Source organism: Penicillium cinerascens, assembly GCF_028974065.1.
Source record: "Penicillium cinerascens strain IBT 15544 chromosome Unknown contig_5_segment0_segment0, whole genome shotgun sequence".
Classification (NCBI taxonomy): Eukaryota; Fungi; Ascomycota; class Eurotiomycetes; order Eurotiales; family Aspergillaceae; genus Penicillium; species Penicillium cinerascens.
This window is the reverse complement of record NW_026695294.1, coordinates 2,394,802-2,415,158: the sequence shown is the minus strand read 5'-3', so window position 1 is coordinate 2,415,158 and position 20,357 is coordinate 2,394,802. Positions and strand designations below refer to the sequence as shown.

Genomic DNA, 20,357 nt, shown 5'->3' with positions numbered 1-20,357 from the left:
TTCTTCATAGACTTGACTTTCCCAAATGGGACGACTGGTCGACGGCACTTTCTTTGGAACCGAGCTCGTTACGCTGTGTAGGGCAGACCAAACCTCTTGGCGGTCTTATGGTATTTGCCACGTGGTGATAGCGAACCGTATTCGTGTTGAATGCCTGATCTCCTAGTTGAGGTATTGATGTAGACGTCCTATCTCATCTCTCATACACCGTTCGCGAGCCCGCACATCGGTCCTCGGTGGGGCTTTTGCCTTTGTCAAACCCATTGCCATGGGATACACATTCCCAGGATGAAATCGAGACTCCCTTGAAATGGAAGGTGTACTCCTTTTGCCCCGAAGCACTTGCATCACTCAAGCCATTGGCATCAGTCAGGTGAACGCTCTCGGCGTGGACCACATATTCCCCGGGAAGGTATTTCCCATCTTTCTGCTTCCGACAGAGAGGTCTCAGCTTCAAACAACAAGCAACCGGGTCGGAGTTTGCGCTTGCTTCCGGCTCCACAGTCCATATCTCGATTCGCGAGCTGGCACTGCCGACACCGGCTTCCGATAGACGAAACATCGACTGTGCCGTCCGGTCCACTATGGGCCCACTCTTCACAATAGTGGGCTCCATATTCTCTTCAAAAACATACTCCCTGTCATATTCAGGGTCTGAAGGGTAGCGTGGATGGAAAACCGCGGTACCGGACGCCTCTGCCACGCCAGTGGCTGCAGTTGACCGAATGAATCGCCAGCTCCCGTGGAGAGCTCTGAATATAGCTAGTGCAGCTGCCGCCTGCGCGGCATCGTGAGTGGGGTTTGCTATGGCTTGTAGACTATTCAAGGTGCATCGAGCCTCGCTGCCACCTCCATTGTTTGCGCCATGGATATATCGAGCAGGTACAACCGGTCCAGACCGGCTATCGCCGTTTGAGAGTGTCGTCCGGGTGATCCCCATGTCTGCCGAGAAGGATTCCATCAGCCCTACATAGTCACCCATGGGAAATTGACCACGGCGAATCTCCGAGTCGGGCTGTCTCAAAATTCGGAGGCTTTCTCGTTGGCTTTCAGTCTTGAAGGACTCGTCGGTCCGTCCTTTCCAAGCCTCCCCAAGGAACCTGGATTGCATCTCCATGATACCCCAGTAAGGACCGCGGTAGAAGCCGACGAATCCTATGTCTGGCATTTCTGAGCGAAACGTGCCGCCTTTGTCTAGAACGAGGGGCAGGAACGGGTCCTCGGTTGAGTATTCTAGAGCAGACAAAACATCGGCGGGTAAGAAAGATAGCGAGTCAAAGGGCGTGAATCCTGTAGCCAGTACGATAGATGATATGTTCTCCAATGTCGTAGATTGACCATGGACGGTCTCGATTTTGATCGAAGCCAGTCTAGTGTCTGGATTAGGCTGCACGGATGCAGCCCGTCCCATTGTAGATTCGATTGATCCGGACCGAACAAACTCTGCATAGTCGTTGCCGATCGCGACCCACGGGGGTCGAAGTGTAGACTTCTGTATATTTTGAGCACCATTCATGAGTCCAAATTGACCGTATTCAGTTCCGAGAAGGGCGTTGAAATAATCATTTGTTTTCGCGGCCTTGTCCTCCGGTATCGGCCCCAGAGCATACTCTATTGGACCCGGAGGGCGGCGACCTAAGTCGTACATAGCCAGGTCCAAAGGCAAGAATGAAACGGCATCTTCAGAGGTTTCATGTGGAAGATACGTGGGCAAACTCCAGAAGGGCCGTGAGTATATGTGATAAACTGCTTGCCTCGTTCTGTCCTGAGACCTTGGGACGGTGTTGAACATTGATGAGGATTCATTGAGTGCAAGTGCAGACGCTGCCTCAATGCCCGACATGCTGCCTCCAATGACAACCACATTTCCGCGATTTGGCCAATTTCCTGGAGAAGCAAGCGAATGATTGCCCTTTTGAAGATTAGAACTATGGACAAGCTGCCCCGTGAATTGTGCCAGCCCAGGTATTTCCGGGATATACGGGCGAGCAAAGTAACCCGATGCGACAACGAGGAAGTCAAAATCCTCAGAGAATACTTCGTTTCCCGACGAATTTGTTTCATGGACGCTGGTTGATCGCATCATGTCAATTGAGCCAATTTACAGCAAGTCCCAGGGATCATGAACCAACCTTTCTTTGACCCATGATATCCTCCACCGAGAATCCGTCCCATTCTCAGCAGACCTTACTGCACCGACAACTCGATGACCCAATCGGAGCACTTCCTTCGGGATGTAGCGCTCGCTGTAAGCAGACAGGTACCGACCAACCTGCCTAGCCTGCGGAAACATTGGAACATCATCCCCTAAAACAGACTCCCATGAGAGATCAGAGAATGCCACCGTGAACCGACTGAGGTTAGTCCGCATCCAGGGATCCAGAGTGCCAGAAGAGCCGGCGTTCTTCGCCTGGGTGCCACACGTCTGATTCGGCCACAGACCACCGACTTCATGGCGGGCATCGAAGACTATTGGAGCAAATGTCCCGCGGGAGAAGTTGTGTAGTAGTGTTTTGGCCGTGACGAGCCCTGAGGGGCCAGCGCCTGGACGATTTTGTTAGCGGGGTTGTGCTCTGACATCTCTCTCTACAGTGGGAGGCTTGCCGATTATGGCGACCCTTTTGGGTCGCATGATGGCCCTTATCTCCCTGTACACCTTCTGGGTGCTAGGTGAGGTAGGCTCGTGGATGGTTGTGGTTTGTTGGTGCCAGCAAGTCCATAGGTATGGTTCAGGTCGCCCCACAGCGGGGAAACGCTCTACACGCTCGACTCAGATAGCATCTTCAGACCCCCTTTGAACATTACGGAGTCACCTTGAAGGGGCTGAAAAATATTGCGTGACTCTCTACGGGTACTCATTTATTTTCTTGGGTGTATAGGCTGTGTGAATAATGGAAACCTTGAAATTCCCAATTCGAAGGGTTCGGAAGGCTCGGCATCTGGAGGCAAGCTCGCAAATGAAACGAATGGTCACCTCGAACCACAGTATTTACAGGGTACCCCTGCTCAATATCCGTCTAGTGGATGAAGCCAGAATGCTCGATTGGGTTCGAAGGGTTCCCTACCATGGCGGCAGCTGGAAGTCATTTCCACCGATTGATAAGTGACAAGTCTACATTGGGTATGGGTATCTGGCAACTTTTCGCGGGGCACGAGAGACTTAATTGCTCAGACGCATCAGACGCATGTGAGTTCAACGAGCGTGAAGTGCTTATCTGGCGTAAATGTTATTTTGCATTTGAACAAGTACGATAGATTAGATTGCCCTTTGTGGACGAGGTCTGCATGGAGCATGTGTCGCATCCTATGACCTCCTACGTGGTGCCAATATCACCAAGCCACATCCCATCACAAACCTTCTATGCTGCCATGGGACGCGCATACAGAGTAATGGTAGGGCAGGGGATAGGAGTGCCAAGAACCCAGGTATCTTAGCGCGACTGCCAAGATCGATACCCACCACGAACTAAATGTTGGAATGAGCTTTCGCGCAAATCATGCAAGGACCATTTGTTTTGTGTCTTACCTAGGAATGAAATGAGATATCCTTTGATTGCGACGGAGCACCGACGGCACGAGTCCGTCTCGGCATGAGTATCTTCGTCAGTGCGCCTTGCGCCATGACGTTAATGCCAAGGGACCAGGGCGAGAACTCAATGATGATTCCACGAGAACCTCGAATCCAAGCCAAGACAACCATTTGGACCCCGTGGTACAGTTGTCACGGATTGACTTTCTTGGATGGGTTGTCGATCGCGGCAGTTCGTGCGGGGTCGAGGGTCGAGAGAAGTCGAGAATAGGCCTAGTCGAACTCTGGCGTGCCAGGGCTCGATAGGTGGTGCATGCAAGTGGCCCGATCAAGAAACGTGTGCAAGCCATTCAGCGACCTGGAGTTCTGGTGATCGCGCTTTATTGGGTCGACAGGCTTCTTCGACTTCTTGTTCTGTAACGAAGTTGACCACGTTCCGGTGGGTTAACGGGATTTTGTACTGGTTTCTTTTGCGGAGTTCCTCTTTCTCGGCGAACGCGGATCGTGATAGTTTGGAGAGGGTGTTTCGGAGCAGTCGAATGCCGCCGTTGGGAAATGAGTGTTGCATGTGAGGCGGTCCAAACGGGTTGTCATTTCTCCAGGGCTCCGAGGTGATGGAACGGCTGTGCTTGAGCGGGAAACGGAGTTTGGCCATGGTGAACGATGGAGCGGTGTTCAGAGATTCCTTGAACGCCGACTATTCCAGGGAGGCAGACTGGTTATATAGACGAAGAAGATTGGCTTTGGGGCTCTGGGCCTTTGCAATTATCTCCGCGGGACGTGCCGTGGTTCGCGGTATGATTGGACACCGGTCGTTCCAATCCGGTGATTTAAGATGCAGTAGTGACTTGGCAGGACCTTTCACGGGGCAGACAGAGAAACCGTGGCGATGCAAAATACAAAACTCTTTTGTCCCCCAGTCACAGGGCCACCCTTCCCCTCGGGTTCCATTGTCACTACACTGCATGGTCCCAAGGTCTGCAGCCCGTTACGTCATCTCGGCACCGCGATGCCGAACAGACGGCAACTATGGCCCGGTGGGGTCTGGGGACCCATGTTCACGTACCTGGATGCAAAGTGAGGTATCTGGGAGATCTTTGAGTCGATCGAAAATGTCGGTCAAAGGAATGCGGTGTCTGCCACGTGAGCTGTTGCCCGGAATGTGCGACTCGTCTCCCTTTCATCTCGTCTTTGTCGCTCAGAGGAGAGTAGAAGAATCTTCTATTTTGGTTTGACAATGGGTTGACTAGGATTGACGCGAACTAGCCCCTTGTCCTAAACAAGGGGAATTAATCCTCCGAGCGTATCCTCCCAAATACCGTCATAGAAATGGTTTTTGTTTTCATTGTGAGATTGCCACCGGGTGACCAAGACTGCCCAATGGATCGGGCCTAATAAGTAAATCTGAAACTAGGATGCTCATCTCCTAGATTCTCCAGCTCCTCTCGTGGTAATCCATACCGATCATCCCTCTGACCTTGTTCTCGCAGTCGATTCTCCCGGTAAAGCCAAGCAAGAAAGACCACGCAGGACACTCCACAGATCCACACCATCCCCAGACTGACCCCAAAGCCCGTCGGGTACGTCGGAGCTTCTTCATCGAAGAAAATATTGCTCGCCACGAGCCCACCGCAATTACCAAATCCGATCTGCATGGCGGAAGCGATAGACTGCTTGTAGTGGCCAGCCATGTTATTGCTCAGCCAGCCCATAAGAATCGGCTGCGTCATGTACCCGCCACCGGTGATCGCATACAGAGCAAAGTATCGAGCACCGACGGGCACCGACTTTTGGCACATCAAAATCACATAGCCGATCGTAGCAATGACGCATCCTGTCAGTGTAAAGGCGAAGCGGTGCCGGAGTCTGTCACTGGCGAATGCAGTAGCAAGCGCAATAACGGTTGCGACCAGATAGATCGGGATACTCATCACCTGTGCCCGTACCGAAGTCCAGCCCAGCTGGTGTAGGATCGTCGGTGTGAAAAAGGACGTTGCGTAGCCGGTATTGACGATGCCAAAGTACATTAAGGGTCTGCATCATCGTCAGCAGCACGAGGGCAATAGTACGCCCCTTGAACTCACCCAAGATAAAGTTTGATATCACCAAACACTCGCTTTCTTGCTGAACTATCCAGCCGGTCCATTCTGGCTTCACCTTGATCCTCTGACAGACGACGGAGCAGTAGAGCCCGCTCCTGATCATTGAGAAAAGTGGATTCCTCGGGCCAGTCCACTATCAAAAACTTGGAGATAACCGCCGTCAAAATAGTAGCTAGACCCTCAATGATGAAGATCCAGCGCCAACCACTATATCCTTTAATCCCATCCATCTTGGCAATAGCATAGGCGAGTAACTATCACCTGTCAAGTTAGCATCTCAAGCTGCTTGAGGATGTAGAGAATAAAGTACCCCGCTAACGGCACCCGCCAGAATACTAGCGCTGAAGAACACATTCAGTCGCCATTGTAGCTCGTAGCGCTTGTAATACATCGCAATCAGATAGATACACCCTGTGGATATTAACAAGTGTCATAAAATGTCATGACCTAACACTTACCGGGCATGAACCCGGCTTCAAAAACACCCAACAAGAAGCGACACGCTATCAATCCACCAAAACTTTGAGTAACACCCTGGCATATGGTGATGATACCTGACAAAAATTCCCATTGATTAGCGGCCCGCACAGTGATACAAGAAAACAGAACATACCCCATCCAAACATAATCCCACTAAGCCACCATGACGGTGCAAACTTCCTCAGAACAAGGTTACTAGGAACCTCCAAGAGAATATACGGGATGAAAAAGATAAACAAGGCGATATTATAGTCATGGTCCTTCATATTCAAGTCCTTCTCCAGTCCTTGAAGTCGAGCATTTCCGATATTAATCCGATCAAGGAAGGTGAGGAGGAAGAGAAGCATCAAGATCGGGACGACGTGAATGTCTAGCTTCCATAGAAGCCGCTTTTCTAGAGCTCGGTCGATCTCCGGTAGGAAGAACTCGGATTTGACATGTTCAATTGTCTCGTGCTCGATGTCTTTCTCAGCGCTTTCCATTTTTATGGGCAGAGAAGACTGGTTATCTTCAGATAGTAGCGGGGAATGAACTTATGAGGACCGGCAAATTCAAAGCGGACCTGAAGAAGGGATCAAAGACGAATATATAATTTTCACCAACCCGATGACTTTGTGGAATTATGCTGACAGACCAGGTGCCAGGCTTCAGTGATATCCTGCTTTCCCCGCACATCACTGGCGATATTCCGCTCTCTTCTACAACGAAAATATACCTTGGTTCCGCATTCAAGATGCCAAGCCCGACAGCGGCGTCTCTGATACCGGGGAATATGGAGTGAAATTATGTTGAAGGATTGACATTTTCTTCTGAGGGATAAGTATTCGACTAATAGATGCTTGCGATGATCAACATCCATAGCGACATGGGGCAGGGACAAGGGCATGCGCTTCATGCGACACCTTGTTCAAAGCGGAACATGCATTCCGCTTGACATCCCGGAATACAAGGCCAGAGTTCTAGGTATCTGCGGGGTAGAACAAGCTGAGATGATAAGGGAGCCAGGCTTGCATTCTGTTTGGTCTGAATGATTTGAATGTTGGGGATCATTCGGCTTGACCCCGCTTCCCCGGACGATCTGCACTGCTTTGCCAGAATGCATGTTCTCCCCGGTCTAATAGTGATATGCACTAGGCCAGCTGCAAGCTATATCTTTCAGGAGGGTAAGGATTGTGCCGAAGAAAAGCATCAGCCGAGTCACTTAAGACCCCACGTTCTTTCTCAAGGCTGGCTCCAGAGGAAAGATCTGTTCGTTTTCAGTTACATCCTTGAAGACAGTATCCCAGCGATGCTGAAGCGGACTAGGCGTCTCCCAAGCATTTTCCGGGTCTCGTAGCCAGAGGCGCAACAGATGACGTCTGTAAAGGTCAGCAAGTAAAGGCCACAATGGAACGAGGATATCGAACTCTTTCCCGGGCTCATCTCTGAATCCATTTCGAGCATGGAAGATACTGAGGTTATTTACGTATTGAACATCACCCTTCTGGAAGTCCAACGAGGCACTGTGCTTCTCTGCAAGGAAGTGCAGTGCGTCGAGCGCTTCGGCCTGGGCCTCGGTGATTGGAGGAATGTCGGTAGATCTCGGTTGAGCTAGGAACCCTGTGAAATAGCGCCTGGCATATTGGATCAGTACGCGCTCGAGAGTAGTCGCGGTAGGTGGTTGGTGATAGAGAAGTGGACGAAGGGTATATGGCTTGCTGGGATTGTTGAATCTGGGGTCATTAGCTTTGAAGGCCCCAAGGGTCGTCGTGAAATCCTACCCGTCGACTGGCCAGTCCTGCGAAAGGGTGTGTATCAAGTCGGGTCGCTCCTTCGCGAGAACGTTGTACACGTTCCAACTGCTGGAAAGATAGCTTTGTCCACCTTCTGCAGCAGGGCTCAGGCAGAGTAGAGAGACAATATCCCCAGCGTCAGTGTGAAAGACCTGTTTATCGGCGGTGTTGGAAGGTGCGCCGATCTGGGCTCTGTCAACCGTACTAGAGATGTCTTTGATATGTGAAATTACAGGAGATTTTCCATTTTGAAGTCGTGTATCCTGTTGACGGCCGCGGATACTGCCGATGTGGGCTGAGACACCGGCGTAGATGATAATATTGTCTTCTCGAGAGTAGTCGTCGACGCGAAGACCGCGAAGAACGAAGAATCCTCGACCGCTGTGGGTATCCTTTGAAAGATTTCTGAGAGTTGCATGTAGGGTAGGCAAAGGAAACGTCGACTGGTCGATGTATCCCAAGGGTTGATTCAGGGCTGCGTTTATTAGCACGAAAACCAGGGGTGGGGTTTTCAAGCGGACCTTTGAAGCTCTTTAAAGCAGTATCAATTTCGTCAAGCTGAGAATCATTCAACATGTAAATCCAATCGCTCCGGTTCTCAACTTCCTTCCCCTCCCAAACGAGCGGGGAAATCAACTGTGCGGGAAACCCTGCCGGCAACGTGGTGTGAAGCGACTCGGTCTCTTTCCGACGACGAGTACGGTCTTGATACTTGAGAAAGTCGGGATGATATTGAATGTCCGGTTGAGCAGGATGAGTGATGGTCTGAACGTTCGACATGGTGAAAAACTGGGTCGTTTGGATACCTTGTAGAGGCAAGACGATCGGAAAACAGAAAACACTTTAATATTTCCCTTCCCCACACGTATAACTACATGCTAAAGTGCTACTGGTGACGCCGTTCACTGCAATGATCACGTTTGATCGCATCAATGCCTCTTGTACGCAGATCGTCCATTAATCGGGAAACAACTATTTGTCATTATTCACGACATCGGCCCCACTCCCAACGAGCTCGCATGGGGTTACGTGGATCCAGACAACGGATCGTAACGGCTCTCTGAGAGGGACGCAACACGTACGGAGTACGGAGTCCATAATCGTGGGTAGTGCCAAGTCATTCCAAGTGGCGGCGCGAGCAGTATTCTCTAATTGTGGCGTTATGAGGCCGATCCCACTTTAATATAGTTTCACCGTGCGCCAGATTTCATCCTGCATAAGCGATCTAGACTCACTTTTCCTATTTGGGCGACGCGACGCACGTTTCTCAACGCTCGCAAAATTTTGCATCTTCGAAGCCAATGGACTGAAGCATTTGAAACCAACGCGAAGCGCATATTCAGTCCCAAGCTTCTGATATTTGACATCTGTTTCAATGTTCTGTCTGCGGCCGAAACACCGTCTCATTGCTAGGATCTACCATCTCCCGACCCAATCTATTTATCCGGACGAAAATGCCGAAGTGGCGTCAACACTCCATGCAGGTTTTCACCGTCGGCAACACTAACATTGGGGATACGTTTCGTGTTGATTAGAACTTTAATGATCGAAAGTTTGTATGGAGTACCAACGGGCTAGATGTTCTCCAGTCCCAATGATTTAGCTCCAACGCATTCAACGGCGTTCTCCGTTTTCCCCCTGCGTACGAGCCCAGCACATATTGTGGCTCTGGAGCTACCCGAAGAACGGTTCCCGGGTCGACTACTTGCACCTGCGCTATCTAAAGGAAGGAAGGGTACATGCTCAGATTGCCGGAGCTTCCATTGTCTCACTTTGCTGGTCAGGACGCGAGTATTCGCGGGCCCCTATTGCCAGTCATTGGAGTCGCACCGGTAAGTCGTTACAATTGGTCGTTGATTTGCCAGAGATGTCTGGGGCGGAGATAACAGGCACATGCGTGCCGAGGAGACATGAAGGCGACAGGGGCCAAGACGGCTAACTTGAGAAAACTGACTCGGAATTCTTCAAGGCCGACGATTGGATATCTCTTAGCCGGTACTGCGCAATTTAGGGGCGCGTGAGTCAACGGCATCCATGCTGTTCATTCGAGAACAAAGGTCAAGGCGTAAACAAAGCCCCGTAGTATCCCAGTAGCGCGTTTTCCTTTGGACCGAAATTGCATATCATTGTTGCGCCGAGGTTTACGCCATGAAGCCATCAGCACGAAAGCAAAAACCGGGCGCCGGGGGCTAGAACGACAGACAGCGATCGAGGGAAGAAGTGACCGGCATATTCTGTACGAGCTCTTATTTTTGAGCACGGGGTAGGTTCAATAGATTCAAACGCGCCCAGTTTGACTATTGAATGTTGGCCAAGGATTCTGTGATCGCGACTACTTTCCCAGCCGCGATCCTTCCTCGTAGGGCAGCTTCACCAGATAACTGGTGGCCGGTGACATGGTCCGGACTCTATCCGTCCGTACGGAACAGCCCGTGGTGTACTCGCACTCACCGGGAAAGTGATATGAGAATATAGTGCCCTGTTCGCGGACGATCCCCGACCGGACCCGAGGACATGGATCACGTAGCCAGCCCAGCCATCTCAGATCTTATCAACAGAGACGGCGCAAGCCACGGGGTCTAGCGGGTGGTCCATCCGCGGGCGCACTTACCGTGCTGAGAACCGGACCGGGAATAGGCTGCGTGACGTGATGAAGAAATGTCTACAATATTCACTGGCGGGGGAGGCGGAAGGCAAAACGAGATGGGATAGGATGGCATGGAGCAACGGAAGTTTAGGAATCAATAGTTCGAAGCAGCTCGACCTAGAGCTAGAGCTAAGCTGCAGGATGTTGGATGACATCGGGCGGGTGCAGAGGACGGGTCGTGGACCAAAACATGGCAAGTGGAGACGCCTGAATACCCAGCAGACTTTGGGCAAATCGATAGTGCCGAATCGGGATCGCTCTGGATCGTGGGCTTTGAGTGGCTTCGAGATGAGCATTGTCAGCGCGGGTCACATCTTTACCACATGTGGACTGGAATCGGCCCACAGCGAGCCAGCTAGCAGGCACCCAGGATCAATGCTCCGATGATCTACAGGGGTACCGTGGGTGGTAGCTGGTGTTGCCGGTGCCCGCTAAACCGGTTTGAGGTATTTGAATTAGGAACTCTTCATCGCCCCGTCGCACCCCATCGGGCCCGGCTTAATGGCCCCGATCTCTTGCACATTGTTCATAAAGCCTTGCGCTCCCCGGACCCGGCAACCTGGTTTCTGATGATATCCAACTGCTACACTCTCTTTTAGTCTTTCATTATACACACCCCCCCAAGTCAATCATGGGATCCGAGCTCGGTGTGTCTGCCAACTCCAAGGCGGAGTTGAATACCTCGCCGGTAAGCATCTGGTGGGTGACCTTCGGTTGCGTCTGGACCGCCGTCATCGTCGCAGGTGCCAGTTATCTCATCGCCAACCGTAACACGCCTACTATCCGAATCCGAGGCCTATGGCTGTCGCTCTCTGCCGTGCTTCTCCTTCACCTGTATGGCTGGAGTGTTCAATTCGGTCTCCTGGTTGGTAACCTCATGCCGGGAGATGTCGAGTTTTGGATCATGGGTACCTATCTGCCTTGTGGTATTGCTCTGTTCCACGCTTCCAACAGTCGCTTCCTTCACGTCGCCAAGCTTCAGAAGAAGTACATCCACCACGATGGCCAGAACCTCATCAATTCAACTGCTCAGGCCAAGCGCAACTCCGGCCTGCTCGGCAAGTTCCGTCGTCTCGACTACACCGCGAGGGTCGTGTACCTCGTCAGCATCGCCATGTTCGTTCAGATCTTCCTCACTATCCTGATGTTCATCATTTCCCGCAAGTGGCACAGCTCCTGGGGCATTCCCGGCACCGAGGTTACCGGCTCGGCCATGGAACAGAAGTCCGAGCAGGGTCGTGGCTGGGAGTGGTGGCCTGGTGTAGCCTGGCAGTTCTTCTGGTCTTGGATCTTCGCCCCTTATATCTTGTGGAAGTCTCGCAACATCCACGACACCCACGGCTGGCGTATCCAGACCATTGGCTGCGCTATTGCCAACCTCCACGCTACCCCGATGTGGCTTATCGCTCTCTACGTACCTGCCATGGCTCCCGTCAACGCCGTTTGGTTGCCTCCTCAGTGGATCGTTCTTTCGATCTTCTTCATTGAGATCTTCACCGTCCTCCTTCCTTGCTGGGAGGTGATGCGTGCCGGCTCACTCCGCCAGGAGACTCTCGATACGATCGCACAGTGGGAGCGCAACAACAAGGTCGCCAGCACCGAGGGCAAGTCTCTCGCCTCCGGCTCTACTTTCATTGGATCTATCATGTCTGGCTGGAAGTCGATGAACGGCTCCGTCAAGTCCAACGGCTCCACCGACAGCATCCTGACCATGGGTGCTTTGGAACACGTCCTCGAGCGCAACCCCATCCCTCTTTTGGAATTCTCCGCCCTCCGCGAATTCTCCGGTGAAAACATTGCCTTCCTCATCAGCATTGCTCAGTGGAAGAACAGCATTCCCGCCGCTGTTCGGAATGGCACCACCGACGGCAACTCGAAGGATGTCATCCGCGAGTGCTTCAACCACGCCCTGCACATCTACGCCGAGTTCATCAGTGTTCATCACGCCGAGTTCCCCGTCAACATCTCCCACCAGGATCTTCGCAAGCTCGAGAACATCTTCGAGAAGCCCACTCGCATCCTGTATGGTGAGAAGCGCGACGCGGATGTGGTCACTCCCTTCGAGGGCGCCGAGTACAAGGAGCCTCCGTCGCCAACCTACTCCACAGGCTCCGAGAAGACCATGAACGTTTCGGCCGATGCCATCAAGGCGCGCGTGTTCTACTGGGGTGAGATCCCCGAGGACTTTGCCGCTTCCGTCTTCGACGAGTCGGAAGAGAGCATCAAGTACCTCGTTCTCACCAACACATGGCCCAAGTTCATCAGGTCTCACCGATCCTCCCTCGGCTCGGTCGAGTCTCTCGAGGCGGGCAACGGCGTTCTCGAGATGGTCCATGTCCAAAACGAGAAATGAGCATGGCCTCCGAAGTAGCCGTGTTTGGCAGTGTCTTTTTACCGTCTATTAGCGTTGGATTATAATCTTCTCATTCTCTGTATATATTTCTACCTTGATCTGTTACTTACAGTTCCTTCACCACACGATACCAGATGTTCATACTAATCGATCACGATCGCTTGTTACAAGACTTTTGAGTTTCTCAAATCATTATTTCTTTATGTGTACCACTCTGAAAACCATGTCTATATTATATTTCGGTACAATTCTTGAAAATAAAAAAAAAAAAAAACGAAATCCACCTCGTGGTTAATCCGAAGCTTCAACAGTAACCTTGGAAGTTAGAAAAACGCATGTCCGGTCCAGATTACTGTAAAAGATCTCAGATGAAAAAGGCAGCTAGCCAATGTAACAAATTTACATATTATCTTCGCATCAAGGCATTGTAGTAAAAAGAAAAAGTCCGAAGGATTGAATCAAACTCATTCAGATTTCTACTTCATGTTTAAAAAAAAAAAAAAAAAAAAAAGAAAAAGTTGGCAAGACCCCCATTCAAGGTCCCGATTCTCGGCCGGTTGGGGTTCACGGGACTTTGTTGATGCTGACCAGATCTCCGCCGTCATATCGAATACCCAAAGGATTTAGCAACTTTATGGCAGCTTCTTCGCCGCTCGCAAATGCACCATGAACACACCCGCCGCCTGCACTGATCAAATGCTCCCCGGCAAATTGCAGTCGGCTATCTTTGTGGTTCTTCAAGGCATCAAGCAAAAGGTAGGGGTTGTCTCCGACCTTCTCGATGGAGTAAGTCCCAAAGCCAGCTAGGGGATCCTGGGTCCAACGAGTAGTCTCGATGTTCACGAGACCCGGTAGTGCCTTATATGGCTCAGTTCGTAAGAGCAAGAAGAGAGGTTCAAAGAATTTGTACAGTTCATTCTTGTCCGTCATGGCCTCAACACGTTGGGTCAGCGGCTCCACGATTTGGACACAGAGCTCCTTGCTGTCGGCGACCATGGTCAAATTAACCGTTACTGTTGCGTGGTTGAGGATGTTATCCACGCTATTGTAGCCGCTGGAATCGTGGGATGAGGCAGATGACCCATTTTCCACATTGTTGGTGGCGTTTTGCCCAGGAGAGGGATAGTAGATGAACTGATCATTGTTTTTCGACCAGAACACCTCACTGAACTCGAAGAATACTTTCCCCAAAGCTCCATAGCTGAGATTGTTAATTCCATTCTGAATATCCTTAGGAAGAGGAGGGTCGAATGAGATGAGCTCGTGGTGGAAGGTGCCCAAGGGAGTGGTGATGACGATGGCATCCCCGATGATGGTCTGCACCTCGTCATTCGGACCCTTGCATCGCACACTGACCGGGTTAAGGCCAGTCTCGCTCCAATTCACATGGGTCACCAGCTGGTTGAGCTGGATGGTGTTTGGACTCTTGCGCAAGGATTCGGCAGTCCAGTTGACGATAGAGTCATAGCCGCCTTTCATATACATGTTGCGTTCGGTCACAAAGTAGCTCAGATACTTAGAGGAAGCTTGGGACGTGCTGGTACCAAGCCACTGCTCGACTTCTTTCACGGCCTGCGGAGCCCAGAGCCGTTCATCGTCATTAATCAGCTCGTGTTGGTTGACAAACTCTTGCACAAAGTCGTCCACCGACTTGTCCTCGGCATCGGGATTGGCCGTGTAGTACCAGTCCACGTAGTCCGCGAACTCGTCGGCCACTTTTTTGGCCTTGAACTGGGCACCCGCACGGCCATGCGAGGTATAGTATAGGGGGGCACCGTCATCATAGTAGTATTCAATGCCAAGTTTCGGAATCAATTTCACGAGCTTGTTCTGCGACGTCTCGTGCATCCAAGCCGCACCTAGGGAAACGTTTAGTCCAATTCAGAAAAGGAGGGCATTCGTTTTCGGGGCTGAAACATTTTGTTTCAGCTCCAGCTCCCTACTCAAGACTGTAGTTCAGTATCAACTAGAATCCTTGGAACATACCAATGTCCCGCGCTGGCTTTCCTTCCGGTCGAGTGGTGCAGATACGGCCGCCGATACGATCGCGACCTTCCAGGACGACCACTTCCAGCCCATGGCGCTGCAGAACGGACGCAGCGCGCAGACCCGAGATGCCAGCACCGACCACGATGACTTTTCTCTTTGGAGTCTCTGGAACTGGCAAGTTCGTGTCCTCCGCGTGGGCCGTCACGAGAATCTCGCTGCCTGCTTTGGTGGCAGCCAGCAAAGATGAAGCATGCGGCTGCTCATTCAGGGCAGAATGGAAATTATCGGGTTTTCCGGGATTTGAAGGGGGCGTCGAGACAAATGAGAAACTTTGAGACATTTTCAACTGGCAAGTTGACATTTGCAAGTAGAAAGAAGAGACAACAAGGATTTCTAGCGCACGATATCGACTATCGTGTGCTGGTGGGATGAAATAGTAAAAATCTAGAACTAGATAATGCTTCGATAAGGCTCTCTTTCGAACTGGTGATAATCCAGCTGTGTTTGGGGGCGGGAGATACAGGTTCAAATACGGATGTGATTCAGCGGGACCTACAGCTATGAAATCAATACAACAACGCTAAATTGCAATCTAGAGTGCAACCCTCCGAATGATCAAACATCTCCGGGAAGTTAAACCTTACTAAAAGCGGTATGTACACGCGGTAGCCTGCAACTCCACTACCGCCCGGCCTAAGCGAGATAAGACAGTGACTCGTGTGACTCAGGAGGGGGCACCTGGTCAGATCATTCCAAACTAGCCGCTTGACTCTCGCCCTTTTGTTCGATCGCAATGTCGTTTCCAGCCGAGGCCCAAAAAGCTACGATCTGCAGGCCCCACTCAAGCTCAAGTCATTCTACATCCTGGATACTTTGTCTAGGTCACCTTACCGCCGAGTATTGATCAATAATTTCCTTTCGAAAAATACCTATTACGAAAACCATAATACGGGGGCAGCATGTGTTGCTCGAGATCCTTCGGTTGTGAAGTTTCATGCGTAAAACAAATAGTAGTATGATAGCGCGCGCCAGATAGATACAAGAAGATGATTTCACTATTTTCCATCCCGAAGATGAACAAATTTCTCGTACCGGGGCTTTGTCCACGCTCTTGAAATACTCCCCCAATAAATCATGGGCGCGGTGGTCATCATGAACACAAAGCTCATGACACCCATCGCGATAAACACCTGGCTGACACTCTGGACCGCCAGCCAATCCCCTGTTCATATATTGCTTAATACGGGGTCTTATCGAGTTCAGAATGACACTTACCTGCGACGAAAGAAAAGATACAACCGATAGTGTTGTTGATCACCGAAACCCCCACCATACCCTCTAGAACCATCTCGGGGTACGCATCCTGAAGGTAGGCCATGCTCAGATCGCCGGCACAGCCCCAACCAAACCCGATCATACCCAGACCGACATACGGTCCAGGCCAACTCCAACCTTTGTCAGAGCCAATTCCAAAGAGCATGAGGCCGGCGGGGCTTATGACCGCGGCTGGAAACATCAGCCACAGTCGGTGTTCAGGTTCGAAGACGTTGTTGTTTCGCTTGGCCATCCACTGAACAAAGGTATCGGAGAACCATCCACCGTATATGCAGCCAATAACGGCGCCGATAAGGGTCGACACATTCATAATGGCCGCCGCATTGTCGGAATAGTTCCATGGGGGGCCTACCCAATTATCTTCTTCAATCGTGAGGTAAAAAGTAAGCCATCCGTCCTGTGCTCCCCATTGCAGGCCAGAATACCAGACAGCTGGGAAGCCAAAAACTTTGAGCGTGTGCCACAAGGACTCGAGATACTGCTTGAAGCCTGTGCCACGCAGGGTAGGCGATGGCGTGACCAATGCAATCTGCTGCAGGTAGGATTTTCTAGGGTCTCGTGAGCCGTTTTCAACATCTCTGGTGGAAACCACTGATGTATTTCCTGTGGGCGTGGCAAATTTCTCCAAGGCCTCTGGAGTGGTGGCAGGGTGAGGCGGAGAAGGGGGAGTAACGCCTTGAAGCGCAAACTTGCGGTCGAATGTTGTTTCTTCAAATCCAAAGTAAAATAGTATGAGGGTAGCGACAGACAAAATCGCCCCAGCCCAGCCAACCCAGCGCCAACCGGCATTATCAGCAATGAAACCTGCGATTAAGGGACCTAGAAATGTCCCAACACTCGTGGCGAGAACGTAAAGACCCATAGACATACCGCGTCGATGCTGATAAAAGAGATCCGAGAGTGACAATTGCGCCGTGGCTTCGGCGCATGCCTCAGAAGCGCCAACGAAAAGCTGGTTCCAGAGGGCATCCTGTGTATTCTGGGTGCGAGCCATCCAGACCGAGCCGATTATTGACCAGAGTAGACAGATAATATACACCATTCTCCGGCCATAAAGCGATGGGATAGGAGCGAGTAGCAAGGTTGCATATCCGATACTGAGAAAGAGAATCCCAGATGCAGTGTTCATCGCACCCCAGGAAACTCCCAGTTGAATGTTCATACCATACTGGGCGGAGCTTGCATCATTGGAGGTCGCGGCAGTCAGACCGACGATAAAAAGTACCAAAGAGGCATGCCAGTATTTTCGCCACGTAGACCAATTTAATGGATCATTGGGTGAATCTGTTGGCTCCGGGTATAGAACGATATCTTCACTTGTGTGACCTACATCATCATCCGCGGCAAACGTATCGTGGCTACCTCCCTGGACGTTATCTGAAAAGGACATGTTGGTCACGAAAAAGGAAGATAATTACTACCTTCACTGCTCTTCGGGAAACAGAGAGGAGGTACAAAAAGTTATAGAAAAAAAGGTATAAACAAGGACAGGAGGAATCAATTCCTAGAATGCGTACTTGACAGCGTTCTACAACACTGATGACGGGGTATTGACCACTTATAAGTTCAGCAGTATAAGTGATAGTGAGGGGTTCAACGATACGATGATCGGGATTGTGACATAGATTACATACGGATGACCGGTCAAGCTAGTACTTTAGGGTCAACAAATCAATGAATATAGACTTGTTTACCGCATTCAAGACCATGACGCACGAAAAGGGCATCTATCAAAAGTCAATCCCAGGATCAATTTACTGCGTCAGATAAGAATATACTTTCTCGGCTCTGGACAAACCGTTTGAGGCAAGCATACGGTCCGCGCGCCTTTCGCTTGGACTTTCTGTATATGACAAAGAAAATAAAAAATCCAGAAATACACGGGGAATATTAAAAGTTAAGATTTTGAAACTGTCAAGTCCGACGTAAGATGCCTATCAATAGGGCCACCCGATAATTTGGCAGTCATTCCGTTGTGGATAGTGCTAGCTGTCATGGCGCAAAGACAGAGACTAAATAGACTACCGAGGTAACATTTCGCTGATTGATGGGAGGATGGACCTGCTCAAAGAAGCTACCCCGCTCTATTTCTGAATCAGGCAGGAACAATCAATAGTTAGCTGGGGTTCAGGGGCTCGGAGTCCCTTCTGACAAGCTTTTGAAAGTTCCTTGGCACTGCAAAACCCAGATATAGTGAATGGGCCCTCTAGATGAACAATAAAGTAAAAGAAAATTTAGAAAGGTTCCTCCTATCCCATCATGTGGGTCCGGGGTAGGAACATTATCAGAGCATCTCCATTGTGAGTGAAGTGGAAAGGCAGTTGAGCTTGCTCACTGTTTTAGTTATTACCGTACTTTCTTTTTTCTGGTCTTACCGGACAACAAGTTCAGGTTCTGACTACCGCATCTAGAAAGGGGCTTGTGTATTTAGCTTATATCCATGCCGCGTGATTGCCGCCTTTGGGGCAGCCGATGGACATAAAGAGGAGACCGACCAATCTGAAAAAGATCACAAGTAGGCTAGCTTTCTACGGTACCGAACCCTTGCCACGCGTAAGCCACATGACCCCGCAAATTTAATTATCAAAGGAAATTCGGTGACTGGCTGAGATTACGCAGTTGATAGCCCACGGTTACATCCAATGTCTAAATCTGGAGAATCACGATAGCGGTGGATATTGCTGAGACTTGCCAGGCCGAGGAGACTCTGGAGCTAGATCCCTGAGACCAATTATAGTACTGTAAAGCTATTATGAACCTAGTTATGAACATAGTAGGATGTGAATAAGTATTTCGCATCCAAAGGTCTGGAAAATGGAAGACTACCTGGAATTTTCCGGTCTTATGTCTGCACACTTATCGGTTTTGGCTTCATTATTGCCTCGATCTCCAAAACGTGATCCATTGCACCTACATACGGCGGGCAATATCATCCACTCTCTGGGTTTGCCTCACCTCGATACCGAAAGGCCCTCAGTTGCATTACATGTACCCTTGTGCTCTCTCAAGCTCTTTCATGAAACGTGCATACTGATTTGACGTTTTTGTTGAACAGGCTAGTTGTCAGTATTGGCATGGCAATCCGGGACAGCTTGTGGCTCCTACCTCATGGGAACAATAATCCAACGGCTGATCGGCTTTCGAAATCGAAGCTATGAACCTCAAAACTGAAAAGGAACTCTACTCGTCTTTGTAACGGTTCTGGTGATCTATATCTTCAATGTCTGCGCGGCTGATTCGATGCCAGTCCTCAGCAACCTATAGATGAATCTTCACGTTCTGCCCTGGGCAGAAATTTCGATCTTCATATGTGTTATGGCCTGTCGCTAGTCCGCAGAAGCATTATTTGTTACCCAGTGGAAGAATCTTGGGGGGTGATCCACCATGGGGTTGAGTTTGATGATTGACCAAATCTCAGCTATTTACGGCCATGATACGATTGCAGAAGTATCCCCATGCACTTGAAATAGATATGTTTAGACCAGCATCATCGACTTTCTCAGACATGTGTGCAGCTGCATCAGAGCCTGTGTTCTTGGTAAGCATACTTTTTACCCCCATTCAAGCTGAAGCCACTCAAACAGCAGCTACCCTGCTAATTACTTACCTCTTCGCTACTTCATCTGTGGAGGTTTCTCTCAACGATGTCACTGAATTCTCGTTCCTCTATGTCTTTAAACAGGCAACTTGGACAGCAAGTGTCAATGGGCCCATGGCAATTATTTTCTTGGCAGTCTATTGTTTTGCGTTACACGAAAATTGAACATGATCCCCGACGAGATAAGCGCTAGATCACTGTGCTGTGTCTAGTTTTTTCCGGCCACGTTAAAGCAGCGATGACCTCTAAAATACCACATTCTTCATGAAAAGTCACGCACCATTTGCTTTGATTGCCACCATGAAGGTACATTCTTACACCATTGCCAAGCCACTAGCCCCAGGTCAAGACCAACCTCGAATTCGGTCCATTCAGCTCTCTAGGTTTTCATTGGTATGGGAGGCTCGAAATTGCAGGTAAGAAGCCTCGATTTTTGCCACGATGGGTCCTAGCCACCGGTGGTATCTTAACATGCCAGCCTTACATTCTTGGACTAGCCACTGACCGGCGTTCAAAATGTCCTGTATACAGTAGACCTACAGCCCAGATCGT

The 20,357-nt window shown here is 50.4% G+C and overlaps 9 protein-coding genes across 9 annotated transcripts; 3 read left to right on the top strand and 6 right to left on the bottom strand.

Moving 5' to 3' along the window:
- Positions 1-193: 193 nt before the first annotated feature.
- On the bottom strand, positions 194-2,859 carry N7498_005371 (uncharacterized protein; the record flags this gene model as incomplete). The annotated part of the gene is made up of 3 exons (XM_058452433.1): positions 194-2,069; positions 2,133-2,544; positions 2,856-2,859. The coding sequence occupies 3 exons, from the start codon at positions 2,857-2,859 to the stop codon at positions 194-196; spliced, it is 2,292 nt and encodes a 763-aa protein (XP_058308971.1).
- Positions 2,860-3,857: 998 nt separating this feature from the next.
- N7498_005370 (uncharacterized protein) lies at positions 3,858-4,184 on the bottom strand (the record flags this gene model as incomplete). Its single annotated transcript, XM_058452432.1, has 1 exon — positions 3,858-4,184. One exon carries the CDS (start codon positions 4,182-4,184, stop codon positions 3,858-3,860), a length of 327 nt encoding a protein of 108 aa, XP_058308970.1.
- A 736-nt stretch (positions 4,185-4,920) lies between these two features.
- On the bottom strand, positions 4,921-6,593 carry N7498_005369 (uncharacterized protein; the record flags this gene model as incomplete). Its single annotated transcript, XM_058452431.1, has 5 exons — positions 4,921-5,563; positions 5,614-5,885; positions 5,942-6,042; positions 6,090-6,185; positions 6,245-6,593. 5 exons carry the CDS (start codon positions 6,591-6,593, stop codon positions 4,921-4,923), a joined length of 1,461 nt encoding a protein of 486 aa, XP_058308969.1.
- Positions 6,594-7,312: 719 nt separating this feature from the next.
- Positions 7,313-8,663, bottom strand: N7498_005368 (TauD/TfdA family dioxygenase; the record flags this gene model as incomplete). The annotated part of the gene is made up of 4 exons (XM_058452430.1): positions 7,313-7,469; positions 7,518-7,808; positions 7,872-8,358; positions 8,405-8,663. 4 exons carry the CDS (start codon positions 8,661-8,663, stop codon positions 7,313-7,315), a joined length of 1,194 nt encoding a protein of 397 aa, XP_058308968.1.
- Positions 8,664-11,161: 2,498 nt separating this feature from the next.
- On the top strand, positions 11,162-12,883 carry N7498_005367 (uncharacterized protein; the record flags this gene model as incomplete). The annotated part of the gene is made up of 1 exon (XM_058452429.1): positions 11,162-12,883. One exon carries the CDS (start codon positions 11,162-11,164, stop codon positions 12,881-12,883), a length of 1,722 nt encoding a protein of 573 aa, XP_058308967.1.
- Positions 12,884-13,447: 564 nt separating this feature from the next.
- On the bottom strand, positions 13,448-15,233 carry N7498_005366 (flavin monoamine oxidase family protein; the record flags this gene model as incomplete). Its single annotated transcript, XM_058452428.1, has 2 exons — positions 13,448-14,742; positions 14,870-15,233. 2 exons carry the CDS (start codon positions 15,231-15,233, stop codon positions 13,448-13,450), a joined length of 1,659 nt encoding a protein of 552 aa, XP_058308966.1.
- Positions 15,234-15,927: 694 nt separating this feature from the next.
- Positions 15,928-17,597, bottom strand: N7498_005365 (MFS-type transporter; the record flags this gene model as incomplete). Its single annotated transcript, XM_058452427.1, has 2 exons — positions 15,928-16,094; positions 16,148-17,597. The coding sequence occupies 2 exons, from the start codon at positions 17,595-17,597 to the stop codon at positions 15,928-15,930; spliced, it is 1,617 nt and encodes a 538-aa protein (XP_058308965.1).
- Positions 17,598-19,021: 1,424 nt separating this feature from the next.
- On the top strand, positions 19,022-19,328 carry N7498_005364 (uncharacterized protein; the record flags this gene model as incomplete). Its single annotated transcript, XM_058452426.1, has 2 exons — positions 19,022-19,195; positions 19,263-19,328. The coding sequence occupies 2 exons, from the start codon at positions 19,022-19,024 to the stop codon at positions 19,326-19,328; spliced, it is 240 nt and encodes a 79-aa protein (XP_058308964.1).
- Positions 19,329-19,361: 33 nt separating this feature from the next.
- On the top strand, positions 19,362-19,614 carry N7498_005363 (uncharacterized protein; the record flags this gene model as incomplete). Its single annotated transcript, XM_058452425.1, has 2 exons — positions 19,362-19,399; positions 19,455-19,614. The coding sequence occupies 2 exons, from the start codon at positions 19,362-19,364 to the stop codon at positions 19,612-19,614; spliced, it is 198 nt and encodes a 65-aa protein (XP_058308963.1).
- Positions 19,615-20,357: the final 743 nt, after the last annotated feature.